This window comes from Rhineura floridana, chromosome 3 (assembly GCF_030035675.1).
Source record: "Rhineura floridana isolate rRhiFlo1 chromosome 3, rRhiFlo1.hap2, whole genome shotgun sequence".
Taxonomy (NCBI): domain Eukaryota; kingdom Metazoa; phylum Chordata; class Lepidosauria; order Squamata; family Rhineuridae; genus Rhineura; species Rhineura floridana.
Window position 1 is genome coordinate 59818260 of NC_084482.1, and position 25332 is coordinate 59843591.

The 25332-nt window shown below is 42.0% G+C and overlaps 2 protein-coding genes and 1 long non-coding RNA gene across 8 annotated transcripts in view; 2 read left to right on the top strand and 1 right to left on the bottom strand.

Annotated features, from left to right (window-relative positions):
- CDR2L (cerebellar degeneration related protein 2 like) overlaps positions 1-3686 on the top strand; it is a 39200-nt gene extending 35514 nt beyond the window's left edge. For all 3 annotated transcript variants that reach the window (XM_061616114.1, XM_061616115.1, XM_061616116.1), the window contains one exon: positions 373-3686. In XM_061616114.1, the coding sequence (XP_061472098.1) occupies positions 373-1255 (883 nt within the window). In that variant the 3' untranslated portion in view covers positions 1256-3686. The remainder of the gene's footprint in view (positions 1-372) is intronic.
- LOC133379924 (uncharacterized) lies at positions 1-14424 on the bottom strand. Of its 3 annotated transcripts, none has more exons than XR_009761308.1 (5): positions 13952-14424; positions 12495-12541; positions 9794-9854; positions 9550-9689; positions 1-9424 (listed from the first exon to the last, which is right to left on the bottom strand). It is a non-coding gene; the product is annotated as an uncharacterized LOC133379924 (long non-coding RNA). The 3 variants fall into 3 exon arrangements; XR_009761307.1 differs by having other exon boundaries at positions 1-4522; positions 4949-9689; XR_009761306.1 differs by having other exon boundaries at positions 1-9689.
- On the top strand, positions 9523-25255 carry MRPL58 (mitochondrial ribosomal protein L58). 2 transcript variants are annotated; one of them, XM_061616118.1, is made up of 6 exons: positions 9523-9726; positions 16305-16341; positions 20996-21055; positions 21862-21944; positions 23479-23648; positions 25078-25255. In XM_061616118.1, the coding sequence occupies exons 1-6, from the start codon at positions 9538-9540 to the stop codon at positions 25160-25162; spliced, it is 624 nt and encodes a 207-aa protein (XP_061472102.1). In that variant the 5' UTR covers positions 9523-9537; the 3' UTR covers positions 25163-25255. The 2 variants fall into 2 exon arrangements, with proteins under 2 accessions (XP_061472102.1, XP_061472101.1); XM_061616117.1 differs by lacking the exon at positions 9523-9726 and adding an exon at positions 14290-15079.
- Positions 25256-25332: the final 77 nt, after the last annotated feature.

Sequence of the window (25332 nt, forward strand, 5' to 3'; positions counted from 1 at the left end):
CCCATTTAGATGCACTTTAATATAGAAAAGGGACAGGCATTAGCAGCAGCATCTCTGTGTGTGAAAAAGTTACACATAGTTTCACCCTCTGAATATGAGATTCATGATAAGCAGAATCCAGACTGCAGGTAGGAGAATCACATGTTTGCACACTCCCATGGAAAAAGCCCTGCTTATAGAAAAATAGCACATCAGGGTAGGGGGTCAGGTGTATGTTCCCACTGGGGTGTGAGGGTGCATACATAGGACCCAACAAACCCTGTTCTGTTGTTACATGGAGATAGTTCTTCCATTGACCTCACTGTATTTATAGTATACCACCCATCCTAGGAATCTATCATTATTAATTTGCTGTTATTTTTTGGATATCAGATATGAAGATGCATTCCAGATTCACAGCTCTTCAATGTTCAGTCATTTGCCCTTGGAACGAGAGAATGAGCGATTGCAAGCAATGGTAAATTCCTTGAGGTCTCAAGTCAACCAAGAGAAACAGCGGAAGGAGAGGGTAGAGAGAGAGTACACATCTGTCATCCAGGAGTACTCAGACCTTGAACAACGGGTGTGTGAGATGGAGAGCTGCAAGCTGCGCATTAAAGAGCTGGAAGGAGAGTTACTGGAACTCCAGCAGATGAAACAAGTCAAGAAGTATCTCCTCAGTAGAGAGGACAACCTATCAGAAGCACTTCTAGAACCATTAAACAATGCCCCAGAAGCCGACTACATTGACTTATCTGAGGAAGATGGAAGTAAAAACCATGAATCATCCATGACGGCTTCCCCAAACCACCCTGTACGGAAAAGCTGTAGTGACACAGCCCTGAATGCCATTGTGACCAAGGATGCTGTGAGCCGCCATGAAGGCAATTATACACTCCATGCCAATAATGTACGCAAAAGGGGAATGTCAATCCTGAGGGAGGTGGATGAGCAATACCATGCCCTGCTGGAAAAGTATGAGGAGCTCCTCAGCAAGTGCCGACAGCACAAGGACAGCGTGCGCCATGCCGGTGTCCAAACCTCCCGCCCCATCTCTCGCGACAGCTCCTTTAGAGACTTCCGGGGAGAGGGTTATGAGCTAGACGAGCTCAAGACAATGGAAAAGAGCCTTAGCAAACATGTGAATGCTGTAGACAAGCGGCTAGAGCAGAGTCAGCCAGAGTACAAAGCCCTGTTTAAGGAGATCTTCTCCCGAATCCAGAAGACAAAAGCAGACATCAATGCCACCAAGGTGAAAAAGAAGACCAGCAAGTGAATCCTACCACTTTTACATCACTTCATCTGCCACAAACAAATTCAGCACCGAGTTCTCTTCTTCGGCCCCAGGAAGCATTATTGGCCTCCTGCCTCCATCCTGGGAGCATCCCACGTTGATGTCTTGCACAGAAAGGGAACCTCTTGGAGTGTTTCAAGAGTCAGAAGAGCCCACCTCATATTCTTTAAAGTCAATGCTCCAAGCTGCCTGGGTCCCTGAATGTGCTGCAAAAGCTCTATGTTATAGTTGTAGTTGGTATCCAATATTTCATATGGAATCCCTTCACATCACTACGGCAGCCAGAGATTACAGACCGGAAATTTGACCAACTAGCCACAGTCTCACCTTCTCCCACAACCACAGTTTGATCTGTTTCCTTCAGACAACATAGGATCAAGCTTGGATTTCTCATAATGCCCTGGAATGTCCAAAACATAATAGGTTTAAAAAAAAAATCAATATCCCGAGGCAACTTCAGTACATGCATATTTCTTTTCTGTTTCCACCCACACCCCTTTCTTCCCATGAAGAAGCCACAGGTGCATCAAGAAGACTTTTTACTGGACTTCTCTCTTTCGTGAAAGGGAGTTTGTTCTTCCTGTTTAAGCCATCCTCTTATTGGCCAGGTTTTTCAATACTTACAATGCAAGCTCATTGCAACTGGAAAAACTTGAAGAGATTGCTGTCATGTCTTCATCAAGCATACCTAATTGTTCCACTCATATAATGTACAACAGAGTGAGCATAGGTTTTACACTTCCTCCAGTATTTTTATTTTAGCAACTTAGTTATCACTTCACTTATTTAACCTGGGCTTTCCGAGAAGCCAAACAAGAAGTGCTATTATTGGCTTGGAGAGACACTCTCGTCTTCGTTTGGGTGTTGGTTTTCCATGCCTTGCTGATCAAGTGGTTTTCCTTATTGTCTTTTGTGGCTGGCTCCTAAGACATGATTTGCATGGTCTTGCAAAACTGATTACTCATGTAAGTAGGAGTAAAATCAGCAAAACACCAAGTTCAGTTGTCATCACAAATAATGTTGTCTATCACACTATTCCACACATTCACTTGTTAGTTACACTTCAATTTCCAAGCCACCTTTTCCAAAGGCTCTTTTACTCCATGTATACATTCAGCTTGCATACCACATATTTACACAGAAAAGGCCTTTCCAGTCTCAGGAATCGTCAGTATCCATTTCACAGAAATGCAAATTTTGGCTTTTTTAGACATTAACTAGTAAGTGATATTTAGTTAGGTTCACCTGCATATATGAAGATAAGCAGTATTATATTTCACTAAGCTTACAGTACACATACCAGAGTTCTCACCTGTGGGGGAACAATAGTAGCAATGATTATTAACTTACCAAGCAGTATTATACTTGAAGAAATTTTTGACCAGTTTCTTGTTTTGCTGTATCTGAATAAAACCCAAAGTCTGTGATGTTTCTTTGAAATGTAAATGAGATTTCAGTCTGCCTTCTGATTATTTTCCACATATTCCTTCATGTTCTCTTATTTTCAGAAATTGTTCCTTCTCTGTGATCCTTAATCGACTGTGATTCTCAAATCACTTTCTTTGCAGTAATCATTATCACCAATCCTGATAAAGTGGCTTGAGGACCATGGCTCCTTGCAAATGGCTGCCACCGTTTCTGCCTCTTGCCAAGCTTTTTACATTTCATGTTGGTATACCTGGCTTTCACCTGAAGGCAATTTTGTGAACTCAGTAAATACAGGGTAAGAAGCCAATTGTGTGGAAAGTCAATGGATAAGTCAAATGGAATGAGCATTTCCAGTTCTCTAACACTAGATTGTCATCTCATTATGTGTTTGCTAGATTTGTGCCATGGGAAACGCACAATTGAAGTCACTTTTGTAATGTGTGAAAGTATTTTCAAGTTAGCCTTTCCAAGGGCTCTTGTTTCTGGAAAGGTTCTTCCTCTACTATTTAATGCCAAAACTTCTTTTGTACACTTGATGTGGCCCAAACTTTGAAGTATTAGGAGCCATAGACATGATTATGGCTACCATTCTGGTAACCATAATGACAAACCTTCATGCCTTACAGTGAAAAATCAAGTTATCTGGAAAAAAATAACAAAGGAAGTTGGTTTTCTCAGAGCATTATTTTGCTCTATGTTGCTGCCATGATGGCTACTGATGTTTTGATTAACTTTCCTTTATTACCTTTTTACTAAGGGACTTTTGAACGGATATTTGTTCTCAAGTCATCTGTTTGTTGCATCAGTATTTGGGATAGGAGGGGGCCATTGCAATCATTTTTGGTTTTGAACACTGTTAATGTGCAAGCCAGCATCCCAGTTTAAGTGTAGTATACTTAAAATTAATATATTTAAAAATATTTTATTCTGTTCATAAATAAAAAAGAAACACCTGTATTCTGAACCCTGAAATATCTTGTGTTTATTTCTTTGCGTTCCAGAAATTGGCTTGCTGCTTTGAATTCTCAACTTCATTAGGTCAGGAAAATGCTTTAGGCATGACAGAAAGTGGAGGAAACCCACCAGAATTGATGTACTGTTTCTGTTACTTATTACGTAACAGATACTTCCTGTATCTGTGGGACAAAGTGTCACTCTGTTATTAAAAAGCAATCTTTTACACACGTGAACATTATGAATGCTCCAGTAATCAAACATTTTCTTACATCCTTGCAAATGTCAGTTTTGATTTTTTTTTAACATGCTCCAAAGCAACTACTCATGCAAATGACAAGATAATAACACTTGCCTTAACAAAGGAACAGCTGCAACATATTGTCAGTTCAGCAAAATGCTGAGAGTATCATTTCTTCAACCAGAAATAATACTGGCTTTATTATATACAAAATCTAGGGAACTAGTCATTCCACTAAAAAATAAAATACACTTCCTGCTTCTGTAGTGTATATCCATCTTAAGGCTTCTTGACATATTACTCATCAGCTTGATCATCAACATCAGAAGTGGGGAAGCTTTTTCTGCCTGGGGGCCACATATCTTTGGTGGGTGGAGCAACGGATGGGACTCAACTTCATACAATAAGCTACATTCCAGCCATGACTTAAATCTATACATACCTCCATCCGGGCAAGCAAGGGGCATGATTACTGTCCTTTAACTGTTTCCAGTCAGGTAAAAGCATTTGAGGAGGGTACAGAGCAGGTGGTGAGGGGCAGACTGGGAGAGTGGGTGTGGCTTCAGAACAGTCTTGAGAGGCCTAGCGAGCTGCATTCAGTCCCTGGGCTTAGAAGTTCCCTACCCCTGCTCAACATAAAATGAAAACTTGACATCAGTTGAACTTAAGAGATGAACAAACTTGTTAGAATTAATTTGCACTTGCTGAGTGATTAAGCTGCTTGTTTGCTTCATATCTAGATTGTTATTAAAGAACCCAGTTTCTTCCAGAGTTACCCAGCTTCTAACCATGCTGCCTGGTGCCTGCTTGGCCCATTAGGTGGCCCAGATCCCCACCATTCATTTTTTAAAAAGCAAGTCTCTAGCCCTTGTGGATCCAGAGATACAAGGCAAAACATGGAGGCAGTTTTCTCCCCATTTTGTGAGAAATCAGCCTACTCCTTCCATTGTTCTTAGCCAATGAGGGACACCACAGCTGTCCTGAGAAAATCAAGAATTTTTGTTTACTGCATATGCAGAATCTAAGCAGTTTAGAAAATTGGACATGCTTACTTGATCAACATGTGCAGCTCTGCCCCGTCAGCAAGGAGAAGCAGCCTTCATTTCAATTGCCTCTGTGGCTCGGGGTATGTGTCTTAAGTGGTGAATGAGCCTGCCATTGTGGAGGATGGAATAAAGGGGCTTTAATACACCAAACACTTCCTCCCCTAAACAAATACAAGATATAAAAGCAAACCTCGGTAGAAAAGGCTGAGGTATTAGTATTTGCATTTTTGCCCTACCCTTACCCTGTTAACTGGTTCTTACTCCCAAGTAATGTTGCATTGGAATGCAGCCTCACTCACTTTGCTGTCCAGCAGAGCCTGTTCAGCAGTTCAAAAAAGGCTAAAAAGTATTTTTAATACGTACCCTTCTTCAAAATGAATGGCAGGCATCTCCCCACCAAAGATCACCCTCCATTTCCTCCCCAGGGATGGATGGATATATGGATTGTGTGTGTGTGTGTGTACACCCATGTATATATATATACACATGCACAGAGAGAATATATATATTCAGTGCAGTGGGAGGGTGTACTCTTCCCCCCCCCTTAAGACCAAAGGAATGGCTTCCACCCCTCTGTTAAGACCAATAGGAATGGAACAGCTGCCCTGTCTAATGCCAGCACAGCTTGACAAGTCTCTAGAATTCACAGCATTAAAAAAAAAAAGATACACCAGCACTCAAGTATCCACCAAGGCTATGTTTCCCCTTTCCCTGATCTGGTATGTGAGAATCAATGTACTAAAGACATGCTCAGACACCACTCTCTTTAGACAAGATCACTGAACTGATAATACTGAATCTTGATTTTTATCTGAATTACATTTTGTAGTGGTGTGTTCATTTCACATTTTCTAATTGTTGGTACAGGCAATCTCAGTGTCACAATATTGCTTTTAAGGGATGCTTTGCTGGCTTTTGTTTATGCTGGATTTTGATACAGCTGCATTGACTTGTTTTATGTTTGTTTTTTATGTTTTTACATTGATTGTATATTTTTATTGTTTTTATTGTGTTTATAAGCTGCCCTGAGCATTGTCTTTAACAGTGGAAGGACAGGATATACATTCTCATAATAAATATTCTATAGAGTCTAGGCATTTAAGGCTGAAAATGTAAGGTGTTTTTTTTAATTGCTCACATCCTCCTGCAGTTTTGGTGGTAATTTCTAGGCACAAAAACAAAACTGGACAATGCAACCTTTAATATTATTAATTTGCGTAATTAGAAAATAATTTGCATCGTATGCAGACTAGCCTGCCCAGATACGTGGAACTGGAATATGGCAACATTACCTGTATGTGTCATCAGTTATATAACCTGCAAGCGTTTACAGATCCTTCCCTTGCACTACAAGCATGGCCCTTCCTGCTCTTAGAGCACAAGCAGTAAAATTACCACAAAACTGGGAAAGCACCACTCACAGGAAAATAGAGAGGAAGAAACTCCAGATGCATGAAGAAATATTTATTTCTGGCCAAATGTATGTGTATGCACTTGATGTGAATTGCTATTCAAAACTTGCCCCAAAGGTGAGTTATTCCAAAATGTGTTGGGCCTGAAATAAATCACCCAGAGTTCCTTCCTCTCTCCCCCCCCCACTCTTCCCCCAAGTGACACAGAAGCCCCAATCAGGCTATGGGAAGAAGTCTTTTGGCCCTGGCACATGTCTCAGTTATTGCAGGGGGGGGGAGCCCCCAATTCAGGACTCTGCTCTGTACCCCAAAGACCTCACCAATTTTGGTGGCAGTTACAAAAAGAAAAAGCAGCTGGGGTGTGCTCTTTATCTCTCTTCCTTTAAGAGCCAGCTGCTTTCAAGAATTCAGTTTGTTATATTGATGAGAAACCAGCTTGTTATTTGTTCAGGATTGCCCTTGACAAAGGGTTGTGCCAACACCCAAACCACTGCAATAAAATTTTCTCACATTCTCTACTCTCTGCTGTTTGCTGGTTTGCCACCTTGAGGGTCTTCCTCTTCTTGGCTGGGCTAAAAATACCCCTCGCCGGCAAACTTCAATATGCCACATTGTTTGCATCTTTGCTGCCAAAATCCTTTCACCTGAATTGTCATGTCCCCCATGCTGTATCTTAGTGACTCACCATTATCATCTGTTTCATTTACCAGTAACCACCGCTATCTATATCTGTTCTGGGCTCAGTTGAGAATTGTACAATATTGACTCCCGACCAAGCGGCAGATTGCGGAGAGGGATCTCCCAGCCCTCTCTAAAGACCGTGTGGGCCCGCAGCACCCGCCTGCTCCACCTACCTCTCCTCCCTTTCTGTGAATGCCCTGTGTGCTGTGCACGCAGCTGCCATCAACCAAGATGGTAGCGGAGACTTCTGGGTTGATGGCAGGCATGTGTGTGCAGACAGTGTAGGGCACCGCACAGGGCATTCAGAAAAAGAAAAGGTAGGTGGAGTGGGAGAGGGCCGCAGGCCTGTACAGTCAGGGGGGAACTGCAGGCCTGGGGCAGGCTGGCACCCAAGGGCCTAAATATGCCTGGTGTCAGCCATGGCTAAGAGAGACTCCTGCTTTAAACCCTGGAAAACCCTGCTAGTCAGCATAGACAATACTGAGCATGATGGACCAATGGCCTAAGGCAGTTTCCAATGTTCCTAGTGTCCTTTCCCTGAATGTGTTAATTTACATTGTGTGTGACAGGAGGCCCGCAAGCATTAATGTGGACCCCAGATGGCTTGCTAAAATTCCTGGGTCGTATGACAGTCCTGCTCCTATAAATTAGTGGCTGACAAACCGCAGCAATTTTGCAGAGTACCCACTTGAAGGCTATTGGGACCATTTACCCAGTTATGCATAAATATGTGTATCTGTAGCTGATGTGTGCACCTGGAAGCCCTGAACTCAAAAAAGCACACAGAGAACAGTAAAACAACACTGTAGGGGTTACTTCTGCATAAACATACATTGGCTTGCACTGCTAGCTGTCTAAAGGTGAGAACAATCATCTTTCAAGTGTTCTACCTGAGCATCCTCTCAAAACTTAGTCTGTAAATGAATCTACAGATGCATGGCCTGTTTCTGGCTTTAAAGAACTCGTTCTTTTACATCGGCACATTGGGTTTGGTTTAGGCTATTACTGAAAAATGCTGCAGTAACGTTACGGGATCACTATGCAACTTTGAGCTAATCATCTACAGGAAAATTAATGCACAGCAACATAATCCAGTATTATGCTGCAACAGCATCACCCCATCACCTGCAAATATTGCTAGATCAACATTTCAAAGCCACAAGAGAATTTTGAAAAACTTGTGGCCTTTTCTCCAAACTACAACAAAGGTGGAATATTGTCAAAGCCAAGATCCTTAACAATGTTAATTGGATCTAGCAAATATTGTGTATAAGGGAAGTGCTGTAAAATAATGAATATACATCTAGCAACTTTGACACCATTAATGATCCTTTCCACTTATGTCCTGGACCCTGAATATTTACTGCAAGGGAAAAACTTCCAAGTTTCAAAAATAAAATTTGATTATTTTGCTCCCCTCCAAAATGATTAGTTAAAATGTATCAGTATTCTGATTTGCAACCTGATACCAGAATTTTCTTCTGATGAAGCATTTCCTCCTACCTAGGAACTAGATTTTAAAAAAACATTAAATTTTATGTGAGATGTTTTACCAAAATTTTAAGGTGTAATAGACTTTGAAACAAAGTTCTTGAATACAAACGTATTAGTTTAGAGTTGAACATGAACATTTGCTCTGTTTATGAATTAATAGTATTCTTTCTGTGTGCAATGAGGCTCACTCCCTCGTGCATTTAGGACTGCAAACTTCACCCCTCTGGCATCTGAAACCAACAGACATGCAGATTCCGTCTGTTACTGTTGTTTTCAGTCCAAATCCTGTTTACTCAGAAGTAAATCCCAGTGAGTTTAATTAGGCTTACTCCTAAATAAGGTGTACTGCTACTGGGAGTAAACTCCACCTAACATAGTGGGACTTCCTTCTGAGCAAATACATTGGCGACTGGGCTGCACGCCTCCAACTTTGAAAATTGCACAGGAATGCTTTGAAACGTTACTCTGACCCTTGCAAGTAACACTCAAAAACAAAATATAAATATATATTCAGATTGTCCTAATACTTTTAATTCTTAGGACAATGTTATGATTTTGAGCAGAATTCAGAGGGATTTTTTAAAATTAAAAATCAATTTGTGTGTATACATAAAACTATAATATTCATTTATATAGCCACCTCAAAACAAGAGTTTCTCTGGAAGGCTGACAAACCAAATATAAAATAAAATAAAACAAAACTTTAATATAAAACAATAAAAACTCTAGCACGTCAATTTAAAAAACTGAAATACAATTTAAAACTGAGAACCTCAGACTGTGAAACACAAGGTGCTTTAAAGCAGATATCCTATCAACAACTGTGTACAATCCAGTTCCTCTGTAGATTTCTGAATCATATTGCGTAGGCTCCAGCCCACCAACAAACACGATTCTGAAAGAGACCAAAGGGATGAATAAAGAGAAGAACCGCGTTTCTCCGGAACGGCGCTGATCGGATGCCTTTTGTAGCCGGAGTTTTTAGATGAGCACAGAGCACACCCCAAGATGGCGGCATACTTGCTACACTGCCTCTGGCGATTGCCGGTGCGGAACCTCCTCTCTTCAGAAGCCCTTCGGAACTCGCCGCGTCCAACCATCCCCTGTGCTAGCACTGTCTCCGGTTGTGAATTCCGGAGTGAATACAGCTTGGACAAGTTCTATCCGTCGCAACAAAAAGAAGCCGACATAACAAAGGTTAGAAATTGGATAGGAGTTTCTTGTTATGGTAGGAGCACAAAGAGATATAAATGTAGACTAGTACCTTCCTTGAATTTTCATTTCAATCGTTTTTCCCTTTCTTCCAGGCTGAAGTTGCGCTGCCCCTATTAATTAATATGGTTAGAATGTTGGAGAAGGATTAGGAGAGACCCAAGTTCAAATCCTCACTCAGCCAAGAATCTCACTGGGTGACCTTGGGGCAGTCACTGCCTTTTAGCCTAGCCTACCTTGCAGAGTTACTGGAAGGATAAAATTGTGGGGCAACTATGTATGTTGTCTTGAGCTCATAGGATATGTGATAAATATGGATGTAATAAATTTCTATCTATCTATCTATGTAACCCATTGAATCCAAGGGAATTCCAGCGCGCAGCTCACGGGATTAGCCCCCCTTCACACTGCCCCTGCTGCCCTATTCTGCATTCTGATAGCTGGTGATCACGCTAGGGCAATAGATAGGCTTATGGCCTTCTCCGACTCCCTGCATAAACTTCTCCCAGAACAACGGAACAGGCAAGGGCCATGAATCCTAGTGTTCTTAGTTATCAGGGAGTTATGAGACCCGACCACAGGCATGAGCCCTTCTGTCCAAAAGTCGCCTTCCAACCCCGGAAAAGAGTTAATGAAAGGTAACATTCATAGTTAAAACCCCTTCCCGAATCCAGGCTTGCCACCTCAGGAAAGAGAACCACACGGCCAGGTCGGTGCATAAGGAGTAAGAGGAGAGGTCCTCTTGTGGATAAGGAATTGGTTAAGAAGCAGAAAGCAGAGAGTAGGAATAAACGGACCGTTCTCCCAATGGAGGGCTGTAGAAAGTGGAGTCCCTCAAGGATTGGTATTGGGACCTGTACTTTGCAACTTGTCCATTAATGACCTAGAATTAGGAGTGAGCAGTGAAGTGGCCAAGTTTGCTGATGACACTAAATTGTTCAGGGTTGTTAAAACAAAAAGGGATTGCGAAGAGCTCCAAAAAGACTTCTCCAAACTGAGTGAATGGGCAGAAAAATGGCAAATGCAATTCAATATAAACAAGTGTAAAATTATGCATATTGGAGCAAAAAATCTTAATTTCACATATACGCTCATGGGGTCTGAACTGGCGGTGACCGACCAGGAGAGAGACCTCGGGGTTGTAGTGGACAGCACGATGAAAATGTCGACCCAGTGTGCGGCAGCTGTGAAAAAGGCAAATTCCATGCTAGCGATAATTAGGAAAGGTATTGAAAATAAAACAGCCGATATCATAATGCCGTTGTATAAATCTATGGTGCGGCCGCATTTGGAATACTGTGTACAGTTCTGGTCGCCTCATCTCAAAAAGGATATGATAGAGTTGGAAAAGGTTCAGAAGAGGGCAACCAGAATGATCAAGGGCATGGAGCGACTCCCTTACAAGGAAAGGTTGCAGCATTTGGGGCTTTTTAGTTTAGAGAAAAGGCGGGTCAGAGGAGACATGATAGAAGTGTATAAAATTATGCATGGCATTGAGAAAGTGGATAGAGAAAAGTTCTTCTCCCTCTCTCATAATACAAGAACTCGTGGACATTCAAAGAAGCTGAATGTTGGAAGATTCAGGACAGACAAAAGGAAGTACTTCTTTACTCAGCGCATAGTTAAACTATGGAATTTGCTCCCACAAGATGCAGTAATGGCCACCAGCTTGGATGGCTTTAAAAGAAGATTAGACAAATTCATGGAGGACAGGGCTATCAATGGCTACTAGCTGTGATGGCTGTGCTCTGCCACCCTAGTCAGAGGCAGCATGCTTCTGAAAACCAGTTGCTGGAAGCCTCAGGAGGGGAGAGTGTTCTTGCACTCGGGTCCTGCTTGCGGACTTCCCCCAGGCACCTGGTTGGCCACTGTGAGAACAGGATGCTGGACTAGATGGGCCACTGGCCTGATCCAGCAGGCTCTTCTTATGTTCTTAAGGCAGCCATAACCCTGAATTCACAGTATGGGTGTTCAAGCCCCACCATAGCATAATAACCTCCTTAAAAGACCCCTAACATCATCTGGGACGGTTCAAGCTTGCCCCTGTGGAGCTTTCAGCCCTAGGCAAGAGTCAATCTTGTTACAGAAATGTGAACACAGGGGCAGGATCCTTCATACTATAAGCTGAAACCTCAGGTGCTAACATGCCTCCCAAAAGCTGCCATAGCTATGAACAGCCACTCAGACAGATAGTGCCCCACTGCTTAGGAGCCCACTTGTCTCCTGACTGCCCCCTCACGGAAGGCTCTGAAGCACTCCATGCGAGAAGTATAGCATTCTGTAGGTAATGTTCTGCCACTTCCAATGCATAAGGCATATGTGCGCACTATGATGATGAAGTGCAGCTCACTGATCCTAGACAACTAGTGTGAACCCCTCACTGCCTGCCCCTTTAAATAAGACTGGTGTGAGTCAGGCGTAATTTGCCCCCTACATCTTAGGGCCCTACACTGCCTGGGGCATCCAGGCAGGGACCAAGAAACCTGACCAAGTGTACTTCTGTGCATTCTGACCACAGCCGTTATTGCTATGACTAAACGGGGTGAAGACTGTAGGCCATGAGGGCCGGCCGTGAGTTGGAGGCCATGAAGGCCAGCCGGGAGTTGGGGTATGAGATTGGGAAACCAAAGGCAAACACCACAACGTAACAAACCTCCCCTTAAACCAGGTAGCCTGCAAACAAAGTTCTTAGTACCCAGAGTCTAACTGGGGAAGGGACACCTGTCCCTAAGCAGCTGGTGGCTCCTTCTTACCCTTTTGAAGGCCTCTTGCCTCCTATCTCCCTGTTGCACATATCCGTCTGCAAAAAGGAAGGAAATCATTTATGAGTAAGTACACTTTGCCAACTATTAGTTCATTGCAGCTCACCCAGTTCTGCTAAATCGTGGAGACTAAGGATAGCCCTGTATCCCAGCATTGGTCCCCACTGCCGCAGCTTTCTCTTAGTGGGTGTCAAACGCCAATCAAATATAAGTATCCATGTAAGGGTTCCATGTTATGCATGACATCAAGTAATTGTGGTGAGAAATCCCACAAAGAAAGGTTTTGTTATTGTGAAATCCTCAGGAAGGGGTGAAGAGTCTGCCTGGATCTTAAAATGCAGCCTCCGAATCAAACAGCATCTAAGATTCTGTCAAGGTAACATGTTTCAGAAAGTCTAAGATCCTGGAAATGATAAGAATCCGATAAGTATTCTGTCTTTCCTCTGTATTCCTGTCTATTGCTCCAGCCATATTATCGTCTGTTAGACCTTCAAATCCCTGCAGAAATTTGCATGTCCTTCCTTAAATATAATTAATGCCATAAGCTTTGCTGTTGATATGAGCCCAAGTTCTTGGGACAAATTCAAATAAATGCCAGTTCTGCCACAGAGTTAACAAGGAATGTGTAACTGACACTTGAAAAGGATCACTGTCATTTAAGCCACCATGTAATAAAATTAATAGCACAAAGTACCTTGAACCTAATATAAGCCTAACCAAATAGAACTCACATCCAAAGGCTTGTGCCGCCTTCTCTCTCGTAATTTATTCCGAGCCTACAGCTGTCAGTGGGGAGAAGAACCCCGGTCTCCCAGGTCGCAGTCCGAACACCCAACCACTACACCAAAACCTATTCCAGGCGTATGGGGGGATGGTTCAAAATTGCCCAAAGGCCCGCACTTTATGAGGGGACCTTTGACCCCCCCCTTTTCCTGTCTTGGTGGCATTGCTGCTTTAAATCCACCCTTGACTTATAATTATAACATTATTATTATTAATTTTATACCCAATGACTGTATGTGACTCCCTCATTGCCAGTCCTTGGCTCCCAATTATAACTATGAATACCATTATGATAGTATTATTATTAATAATAGTAATAACATAAGCCATCGACTGTCCTGACCATAGAATGGATACAATTACAATCATTAGTCATAAGTATTATAAACAGTGCATATAAAGTAGGATTTCTCTAATTAAAAAACCCCCAGCTCCTGTTATCCAATCCTTAGTTCAAAACCACATGTACATTATTATTATTATTAGCCACAGAAAAGACAAGCACAACCTAATACTATAAACTACCACTGTAATAAGTCACTGCCTGCAAAGTATGATTAATATTGCAGCTCTTTCGCTTAAAATTATTTTGATTACTTATACTACTGTAGGTGTGTGTAATCTTGCTTAACCAACTGGCTAAATTATAGTTATAATATAATTACCTATGTGAGGAACAATATTAAGTTAATTACTGTAAAAGTATGAGTCACTGCCCCTAAAGGTGTGATCTTGCTTAAACTAGCTGTTACAAGCAGCCATGAAGGCAGAAGCCTCAAGCCAGCCGTTGGGGGGATTGTTATGATCTTGCTTAAACCGGCTGCTAAAAGCAGCCGTGAAACAGAAACCTCAAGCCAGCAGGGGGCGAGTGAGTTCCATCCCCGTCAAGCCTTGTAGGCCTCTTTCACGAGGCCTGCTCCAGCTGCAGCCGCTCCTTCTCCAGCACCCCCAAGCCGGAACTGGCTCCGCCCCCCCCATGGGGAAGCAAAGCAGCTGAAATCGGCCCCTAATGAGGCCTGTGTGCCGCAGAAACCAAGCGCCTAAAATGGCACCGACTGTGCGGCCTTAACAGAATAGCCGCTGCCGTTTCACCGCGCTGCGTTCCACTCTGATCCTCGTCGTCCACATCCAGCAGCAGAAGAGGAAGGTAGGAGGGGCGGCTGGACTTAAATAGCCCCTTACGCTGCACGTCGTGCTGACGTCACGGGCGCGACGCACGACATTGCCCCATTAACAGATGGGGGCAGTGTCTTCACCCCCACCTGCAATCATGCCCGGCTCGTCAGCTGCACGGCGAGCGGAGCTTCGTAAACAATAAAAACTAGCACGTCAATTTAAAAAACTGAAATATAATTTAAAACTGAGAACCTCAGACTGTGAAACACAAGGTGCTTTAAAGCAGATATCCTATCAACAACTGTGTACAATCCAGTTCCTCTGTAGATTTCTGAATCATATTGCGTAGGCTCCAGCCCACCAACAAACACGATTCTGAAAGAGACCAAAGGGATAAATAAAGAGAAGGACCGCGTTTCTCCGGAACGGCGCTGATCGGATGCCTTTTGTAGCCGGAGTTTTTAGATGAGCACAGAGCACACCCCAAGATGGCGGCATACTTGCTACGCTGCCTCTGGCGATCGCCGGTGCGGAACCTCCTCTCTTCAGAAGCCCTTCGGAACTCGCCGCGTCCAACCATCCCCTGTGCTAGCACTGTCTCCGGTTGTGAATTCCGGAGTGAATACAGCTTGGACAAGTTCTATCCGTCGCAACAGAAAGAACCCGACATAACAAAGGTTAGAAACCGGATGGGAGTTTCTTGTTATGGTAGGAGCACAAAGAGAGATAAATGTAGACTAGTACCTTCCTTGAATTTTCATTTCAATCGTTTTTCCCTTTCTTCCAGGCTGAAGTTGCGCTGCCCCTATTAATTAATATGGTTAGAATGTTGGAGAAGGATTAGGAGAGACCCGAGTTCAAATCCTCACTCAGCCATGAATCTCACTGGGTGACCTTGGGGCAGTCACTGCCTTTTAGCCTAGCCTACATTGCAGAGTTATTGGAAGGATAAAATTGTGGGGCAACTATGTTTGTTGTCTTGAGCTCATAGGATATGTGATAAATATGGATGTAATAAATTTCTGTCTATCTATCTATCTATCTATCTATCTATCTAGGTATTGCAGGATTGTTGTAAATTATTCTTGGCAATAGTCAGAGTGAATTACATTGTAAAGCTGTCATGTGACTCTCTTCCAGTCACAGCCCCTTTTCAATCTCCAGTATTTGTATAATAGATTGCATTTGCATCAGCAGGACTATTTTTTAAATGTTGAAAAGCCAAAAAACAAAACAAAACATGTTTCATACAAAGTAAGGCGTCCGTGAAAAAAAGCATGACCTCCTGTCTTTGCTGTTACCATTGGTTAAGGAGCAGACATGCTAGTATCAAATCACAGTTACATTAAAATTGTGAATTTGTCCATTAATTTCTATTTGTAGCTCTCATTTCCACCCTGGGAGATATACAAAAAGTTTTCTTAATGGGAATCAGAAAACAGCATATCTAGACAGTGTGGTGGACCTGAATGTTTATATCTCTGTGGAGGTATGAGAAGAGTTGTAAAGAATGAAAGGATACTGTTCATGTCAAAGAAGTGGAGTAGGATAGAAGGATTATTGCATATAATTGGGTGGAATATCATAGAGTTGGAAGGGATCTTAACAGTTACCTAGTCCAACTCCCTGCTGATGCAGGAAATCCCACTACTGCCCTATCCCTGATATGTAGTTATCTGGTATGTTGTGTTGAGGTGTTGAGACAGAATTCAAGGGTTGTGATAAGTTCTTTATAAGACTGAACTGAATATTAACAGAACCTGCCTATGGCCTTACAATTTTAAAAATCTCCTGTGGTTACCTATTTTGTGATTTTCTGATTATAGACTAAATGTTTTACAATTTTTTTAATAGAAGTATTAAGTTGCAGTTGCTCAGCAGTATGCATCTCTGTGTTAACAGGATTTGGAAAACCAGACTACTCCTGATATTCCTGTAGGTAAGTCCAAAACATTAGAAAAGTGCCATCTTTCTCACAAGTGATTTCCCAGGCATTTCGTCCATTTTATTTGCCTGTAACTGTGTAGTCCTATGCATGGATCCTTGGAAGTACTATGGGATTTACTTCTGATTTAAATAGGCATAGACTTGTGCTGTGTAAATCAGTTAAACTATTGTTTAGTAGAGGACTGGATACAGGCACAGAAACTGCAAAGAACAAATGGGCAAATAACTAACAAAGCAATGGCTTATAGTGCCTGCCTTGCCAGGGAGAGCCATGTACCAGTGGTGGATGAGGCCAGAGGCATAAGTGGGCAGAACAATGCATCTAAAATTTACCTTTGTACAGTTAGCTTATTTCTACACACATTCACACTTGTTGTTATGTGCGTTCAAGTCGATTACAACTTATGGTGACCCTATGAATCGGTGACCTCCAAGAGCATCTGCCATGAACCACCCTGTTCAGATCTTGTAAGTTCAGGTCTGTGGCTTCCTTGATGGAATCAGTCCCTCTCTTGGTTGGCCTTCCTCTTTTTCTACTCCCTGCTGTTTTTCCAAGCATTATTGTCTTTTCTAGTGAATCATGCCTTCTCATTATGTGTCCAAAGTATGATAACCTCAGTTTCATCATTTTAGCTTTTAGTGATAGTTCTGGTTTAATTTGTTCTAACACCCAATTATTTGTCTTTTTCGCAGTCCATGGTGTGCGCAAAGCTCTTGTCCAACACTACATTTCAAATGAGTGGATTTTTCTCTTATCCGCTTTTTTCACTGTCTAACTTTCACATCCATACATAGAGATCGGAAATACCATGGTCTGAATGATCCTGACCTTAGTGTTCAATGATACATTTTGCATTTGAGGACCTTTTCTAGTTCTCTCATAGCTGCCCTCCCCAGTCCTAGCCTTCTGATTTCTTGACTATTGTCTCCATTTTGGTTAATGACTGTGCCAAGGGATTGATAATCCTTGACAAGTTCAATGTCCTCACTGTCAACTTTAAAGTGACATAAATCTTCTGTTGTCATTACTTTAGTCTTTTTGATGTTCAGCTGTAGTCCTGCTTTTGTGCTTTCCTTTTTAACTTTCATCAGCATTCTTTTCAAATCATTACTGGTTTCTGCTGGTAGTATGGTATCATCTGCATATCTTAAATTATTGATATTTCTCCCTCCAATTTTCACACCTCCTGCATCTTGGTCTAATCCTGCTTTCCATGTGATATGTTCTGTGTACAGATTAAACAAATAGGGTGATAAAATACACCCATCTACCCTTTCCGATGGGGAACCAGTCGGTTTCTCCATATTCTGTCCTTGCAGTAGCCTCTTGTCCAGAGTATAGGTTGCACATCAGGACAATCAGATGCTGTGGCACCCCCATTAAAGCATTCCATAGTTTTTCATGATCTACACAGTCAAAGGCTATAAAGCACAGGGTGATTTTCTTCTGAAATTCCATTATCCAACATATGTTTGCGATATGATCTCTGGTGCCTCTTCCCTTTCTAAATCCAGCTTGGACGTCTGGCATTTCTCGCTCCATATATGGTAAGAGACTTTGTTGTAGAATCTTGAGCATTACTTTACTTGGATGGGATATTAACGCAATAGTTCGATAATTTCTGCATTCCCAGGGATCCCCTTTCTTTGGAATTGGGATATTTTGAATGCTTCCAGTCTGTGGGCCATTGTTTAGTTTTCCATATTTCCTGACAATTTTTTGTCAAAATTTGGACAGATTCAGTCTCAGTAGCTTGTACCAACTCTATTGGTATGCCATCTGTTCCTGGTGATTTGTTTCTTCCAAGTATTTTAAGAGCAGCTTTTACCTCACATTCTAAGATTTCTGGTTCTTCATCATAAGGTTCCTATGTGAATGAATCTCTCATCTTTGCATCTCTTTTACAGAGTTCTTCAGTGTATTGCTTCCATCTTCCTTTTATTTCATCTCAATGTGTTTTCCCTTGATGATTATTCAACATTCCTACTCATGGTTTAAATTTCCCTTTCATTTCTCTTATCTTTTGGAATAGGGCTCTTGTTCTTCCCTTTTTGTTATCCTCTTCTATTTCTATACAATAACTATTGTAATAGTTCTCTTTGTCCCTACATACTATTTGCTGTATTATTGCATTTAGGGTTCTGACCGTGTTTCTATCTCCTTTTGCTTTTGCTTTCCTTCTCTCTTTAACCATTTTAAGTTTCTTCAGTCATCCATTGAGGTCTTTCTCTCTTTTTAACTAGAGGTATTGTCTTTTTGCATTCTTCCCTGACGATGTCTCTGACTTCATTCCATAGTTCTTCTGGTTCTCTGTCAACTAAGTTTAAAGCCTCAAATCTGTTTCTTATTTGATCTTTATATTCTTCTGGGATGTTATTTAAATTGTATTTTGGCATTATTATTGCTTTGTTCTTCTTTAGCTTTACTCTGATTTTCGATACTACCAGTTCATGATCTGTACCGCAGTCTGCTCCTGGTCTTGTTTTTGCAGAAAGTATGGAACTTCTCCATCTTCTGTTACCAACTATATAATCAATTTGATTCCTATATTGACCATTTGGTGATGTCCACATGTACAGTCGTCTTTTTGGTTGCTCAAAAAATGTGTTTGCAAGAAACCAATTATTGGCTTCACAGAATTCAATAAGTCTTTCTCCTTCATTTCTGTCTCCTAAGCCCCATTTCCCCACAGTTCTTCTCTGTTCCCTACTTTTGCATTCCAGTCCCCCATGATTATCAGAACATCTTGTTTTGGCATGTGATCAATTTCCTCCTGTACTTCTGCATAAAATCTCTCCAATTCTTCTGCTATTGCCGTTGACTTGGATGATGGTTATGTTAATAGGTTTCCCATTTAATCTCATTGATATCACTCGCTCAGACCTTGCAATGTAGCTCCTAATTGCTTTTGTTACATCACTTCTCACTATTAAAGCAACCCCATTTCTTCTTAATTTTTCATTTCCTGCATAAAATATTTTGTAGTTGCCTGACTGAAATTGTCCCATTCCCTTCCATTTTAATTCACTCATGCCAAGTATTGTAATGTTGATACGTTCCATTTCTTGCTTGACAATTTCTAACTTTCCTTGATTCATGCTTCTCACATTCCATGTTCCTATTGTGTACGTCATACAACTCCGGACTCTCCTTTCACATCTGTGCGCATCAGCCTCCGGGCTTCCTTTCGGCTTTGACCCGGCTGCGTCATTAGTCACAGCATTACTTGTCCTTGTCCTTTGTTCTTCCCCAGTCAAGGGGGCACATTCACACACCCCTCCCTATACTCCATCCAGTCATGCATGAGGCATTATCAAATTCCAAAGACATATTCCAGCCAGGCAAAAACACCTGAGGAGAGTGTGAAGCAGAGCCAGGGAAGGACATGGCCAGGGGAGAGTCTCCGGGGCCAGATAGAGAGTCCTGTAGGGGCACATTTGACCCACAGGCTTGAGGTTCTTCACCCCTACCCTAAGCCAATACTTAGAGGAGTCAAATGGCCATTGCAAGTTTTCACTGTGTATCAGCATGCTTGCTTATTAAAGCTAAGCTTTGGTTTGGAAGAGTGAGCCAGGACACTCGTCTAACAAACTTTAATTATTTTTTATATTGTTTGTGTGCTGGCTTAAAAAATACTCAAGCATTGTATTTATATATTTATTGAAAAAAATGGGAAGGGCTATTCCCTAAAAATAATGGCCATGTTCCATGCCCTCTTAGTTGGGAGTAAATTCCTTTGAACTCAGTGAAAAATGCTTTTGGTGAGGCTGCTAATAAAAAAAATACATTTCCTGAATATTCCAACAAATGAAGGATAGCTGCTGCAAGACAGTTGGAATGGCCCTAGGAATGTCTTTATGGGAGTTACCATTATACTTGAGGAAATCATCTTCTGTTCCAAGTGTGACCTGCCAGATATGCATATCCCTTCTTATAAAATGTCACCCTTTTTTCTTCTCCCCTATGCATACACAAAACTATTGTGTGTGTGTATATTTGTGTCACGCTTGCCATGGGGCAGCTATTGAAATGTTCATGGCAGGCGAGGCAGGCAGCTGCAGCGAGCGAACTACAGCATGAACGCTTCAGCTGCCTATCTTGGTGGTGGCGGCAGCAGACAAAGAAGGACCGGAGGCGAGCTGCAGCTGCACTGGGCTCGAGGCTTGGGACAGGGGAGGAAGGAAGCAAGGCCAAACTATGCTGGGCTCAAGACCAGGGGTGACTGGCAAGCAGCTCATGTGGCAACGGCACTCTCAGTGGGAGGCTGGTAAGAGGTCTGGGCAGGGCAGCGGCTTTGCTCCAGGTCAGAGAGGGCGGAAGGCTGGTAAGCAACCAAAGAGGGGCAGCGGTGGTGGTGCCAGCAGCCTGGGCAGATGGGAGGCCTGTAAGGTTTGTGAGCGCCTGGCAGAGGTTTGTGAGTGCCTGTGTGTTTGTGTCCCTTTGTGTGTGTTTGGAGGGGCCTGGGCTTCGTGTCTCCCTGTGTGCGTGAGAGAGACAGAGAGTCCTTGTGCATATGTGTGTGTGTGTGTGTTTGGGCATAGAGGGTTGGCAAGCGAAGCAAGCAGGGGGGCTGTGCCCCCCCATGAATATATATATTTTCAGTCATTCCATTTGCTCTTATGCTAATGTCACATTCTTTTTCCAGACCGTTTGTCTATATCCTATTGCCGAAGTAGTGGCCCAGGAGGCCAGAATGTTAATAAAGGTACGAAAAGTATCAAAGCAGATTTAAATAGACTTCAGTTCTATGCCTGTATGTTTGGAAGTAAGCTCCAATGAACTCAGTGGGACTTACTTCTGGGGAAGCGTGCATAACATGAAGCTGTGGATTTTTTTGTTAACTTCAGTGGTGCTGTTTGATGTGTAAAGCTAACATTTGTCTATCTAAAATTGAGGACTAATTAGCCAATATTCAACATAATGATCCCTTATGACTTTGCCAAGTACTAAAAGGTCAGTGGTTTTTTTTCTAACATTGACTGGTTTCTCTTTACTTCATTTGGTTATATTTATGGTCAAAGTTAATACTGAAGTCTGTGACAGGAATTCCCCTTCCTTCCTCTCATCTCCTCCACAGTCCTCTGCATCCTCCCAGTCTGTTCTAGAGGGTTCCTCAACTCTGTGGAGCAGATTTGGGAGACATAAATTTTCAAGGCAAAACTCGTGACTTTAACACAGGTGCTTGTGAGCTGATTACAAGGAAACATAAAAGCCCCTGAGGAAGCCCTTTTTTTGGCCAAAATGCATTGGGCATTAATAAAAAGCATTAGTTTTCAGTATCTTTGAGACTGATTGTCCTCCTTTGTGATACCTCTTGGAATGCCAAGAACACTTCTGAAAATGCAGGGTATTTCAAAGTTAGATAGCAAAAATCCATCGGGAGCGAGGTCAGCTAGTGGTGGGTAGTGGTGACATTAGTGAATTGGATCTCAACCTGCAGCTTTGGGGTAGGACTTGCAATTCTTCATGGGTCTCTGGAAGTAGTAATTTATATCTTTGTTTCACATCCAGTGAATACCAAGGCAGAAGTCCGATTCCATTTGGCATCGGCAGACTGGATCTCGGAAGATGCACGGCAGAAAATGGCAGTGATGGTAATTCTTAGCATTTATTGTTCCTTTCCTAGATACTTCACAATCCATTAAGCCCAGCAGGTTAGTATGGTTTTAGTGTACTAGTTTCTTGCAGCAGCACACAAAGAAATTAGGTGGCCCTGAGAATCCATGTAGGCCATGAAGTACAAATAGTAAATAAATAAATAAACTCAATTCAAAATTGTGTTCAGTATCTCTTTCAGAGCACAGTCCTATACTGGGGATCCACTGGATGAGGGGCTTTAGGATTTGTCTTCTCTGTTTGTATGCTTTTCCTCTCTTCCTGTGCTGAACCATTTGGCCTGCAAAGCAGCAGCATTTCTGGTCCTGGTATAATCAAAATATGCTGCTTTGCCTGACACCTTATCTAGTGTCTTGTAAACCATGCAGATCAAATTTCTGCAATGAGGAAAGCCATTGCTAAGCATTAGCCAAGCTTATGACTAGAATATTTTATTTCTATAGCATTTTAACATTCAGAGTGCTCTATCATCCTTACCTCACTTTTTACTCTGCAGTGTGATTGCTCAATACAAATGCACAGAGTCCTGAGGGTTTTATTAGTATTTGTAACTCTTAGTTGTAGAAATTGCCTTACCCCATTCTGGAATTTGGATCCCTTTTTGGGGCCAGCACGATGTAATAGAAGCCCTGGAGTAGTGGGAGCCTGGAAAATACCTGATGCCATATCCCAACTAGTGATATATGCCAGGTCCTGGTTTGCTATTCTTTATATTTTGCCAGAGAATTGCTACATTCTGCAAAAGTTTCCACAGTTGCAGAATTGTAATGCCTGTTCTCGGGTTCCCCTTCCCAGTAAAACAGGTACCCACTTAGTACCAAGCAGCATGGATGCAATGTGGGAATAAGCAGGATTCTAATCCACCTTATTAAGATATATAACAATATTTTTATTCTATTTATAAACTGCTTAACAGCCAGAAGTTATTGAGGTTGTATACAGTAAAATAAAAAGTAGATAAAATACAAAATATTAAATTCTAAAAGTTATAAAGCCATTTCTACAATTATACAATTAAAATGCTATAAGCTGGCTAGGTTACACTTCAGGAAAATCCTCTTTAAAGAAAACATCTTCAGTAGACACCTAAACATCAAAACGCTAGAGGCCTATCTAAATTCAGCTGGTAACTGATTGCAGAGGGCTGGAGCTGCAACACTAAAGACCAGTTTCTAGTACAAACTAAACACCCCTCTGAGGCTTGCTTCTCTAAGCAGTGCCCCATCTGAGGAGCACAGTTGCTGGGCAAGGATATATGAAGCAAGGTGGTCCTTGGGTAATGTGGTCCCAAATAAATCTAAATCTTTCATTAAGTTGCAGTCCTATGCATACTTTCCTGGATTGCACTGTAAGAGAGTAACTTTCAGAGGAGTGCACTGTAAGAGAATCTTTCAGAAATTACCTACCATAGCAATCGTCTGCTTTTCCTGACTCTTATTTTAAAAATGTATGTACACATATATTTTTAGGCAGGTAAAGTAATGCAAATGGAATGAATGTTTTCTTTCCCAGCACAAAAATAGGATCACTAAATCTGGGGAGCTTATAGTCACCTCTGAAGTAAGTCGCTACCAGATGAGGAATTTGGCAAACTGCTTGCAAAAAATCAGAGACCTGATTGCAGAAGCCACTGAGACACCTCAAGTTCAATCCAAAGAGGACGCAGAGATGATCAGAAACAGGTATGAGTCCACCACTTGATTAGCACTTCATCCAATCGGCATGAAGTTTGGTGTTACACCTGACAGCTGATGCATGCCAGAATGTCACCCTATGATTCTCACTTAGAGCGGGTTGAAACCACCTGTAGCTGTAGCTGTCATTAGCCAAGCAGAAGAGCTACTTGTCTTCAACTCTTCAGGGTGTATCACAAAACCATATTGGGTAGTTAAGGCAAGGATCCAGGAGGCCCTCAACTAACCCTGGTTTTAACATAAAACAAAGAAGACATCCCTATTCTTCATTTTCTCTTAATTCCAGTTGGAGAAGCTCAGACACTTTTTGTTTCTTGACTTGGGGCGGAACATTTTTAAGATACTGATGAGTCTAGGTGGAATTTGCCAGCTAAAATGAGAGATTTCTCTAGATTGTTGCCACCAGAAGCAGCATGTTCCACACTACACTATCTATTACATTTATGCCCCACCTTTCCTCCACGGTGGCATACGTGATTCTCTTCCTCCCCATTTTTATCCTTGCAGCAACCCTGTGAGGTAGGATGGGCTGATAGACTGTGACTGGCCCAAGATTATCCAGTGAGCTTGATGGCTATGCAGTGATTTGAACCCTGGTCTCTCAGGTCCTACCCCTGGTTTGCTGCTGTGAGAATAGGATGATGGACTACATGGGCCTTTGGCCTGATGCAGCAGGGCTCTTCTTAGATTCTTATAATGCCAAGGTGCGTTTCACACCAAATCTAGTTTGGCCTGAAGAGTGTAAGTAGTAACGTAGGATGTCCCTGGTTCAAATGTTCCTTCACTCATGAACTCACTTGGTGGCCTCAGGCAAGCCACTATTTGTGACCCCTCATCTGCAGAACAGGCCTACCATACAGGGTAATTGTAAGGATTACTATGTAATATGTGAAGTTCTATTAACACTTCACATTGCTGTATTAATGCCAAGTATTGCCTTAGTCAGGTGACCTGTACCTAGAGTTCTCCCACCTGCCATAGCTTCTCTATTCATTTTGATAGAAGGAGCTGATTTATAAGCAAATTCCTTTGTGCGGGCAGATCAGCTCCTTCCAATGGAATTAGTGGATACCCCTTTGTGCTCTGGATTTCTTGCATGTATTAAAGTGTAAGTGGACCTATGGATTTGAAACATATGTACCTCAGTTAGAGTTATTGTATTTCACTTATTTAAAAAGGTCATCACTTTCATAATGCTGCACTTGAATAAAACATAGTGTATACCTCTTAGTCAGGAAAATATCGACTACTATGGGTTTTTTAGAAGAGACATACCTTGGCTGTGTAGCATTTTGCTGCTTCTTTGAAATGTTGGTTTTGTGTCACGAGCCGCTGGTATAAATAATATACAATAATAGTCCAGAGTCACATCACAGAATTAAATATATCATTCTCTACCTCTCTTGTTTGGTTGTAGGGTGGAGAAAATGAACCGTGAACGCCTCCGCCAAAAAAACATTCGCTCGTCTATAAAGCAAAGTAGGCATGTGGATTTTGACTGAACACACCAGAGAAAAAGAGCATTCGGGAATACATTCCTTGGACTCTTTCTGTTATTTGGATTTGAAAAAGAGTAAAAAACATAAACCATAAAATCTGGGTTTTCTGCAGTTAATGAAATGGGGATGGATGTTTTCGCTAAAACTTCTGAGGTTACAAATGAAGATGCAGT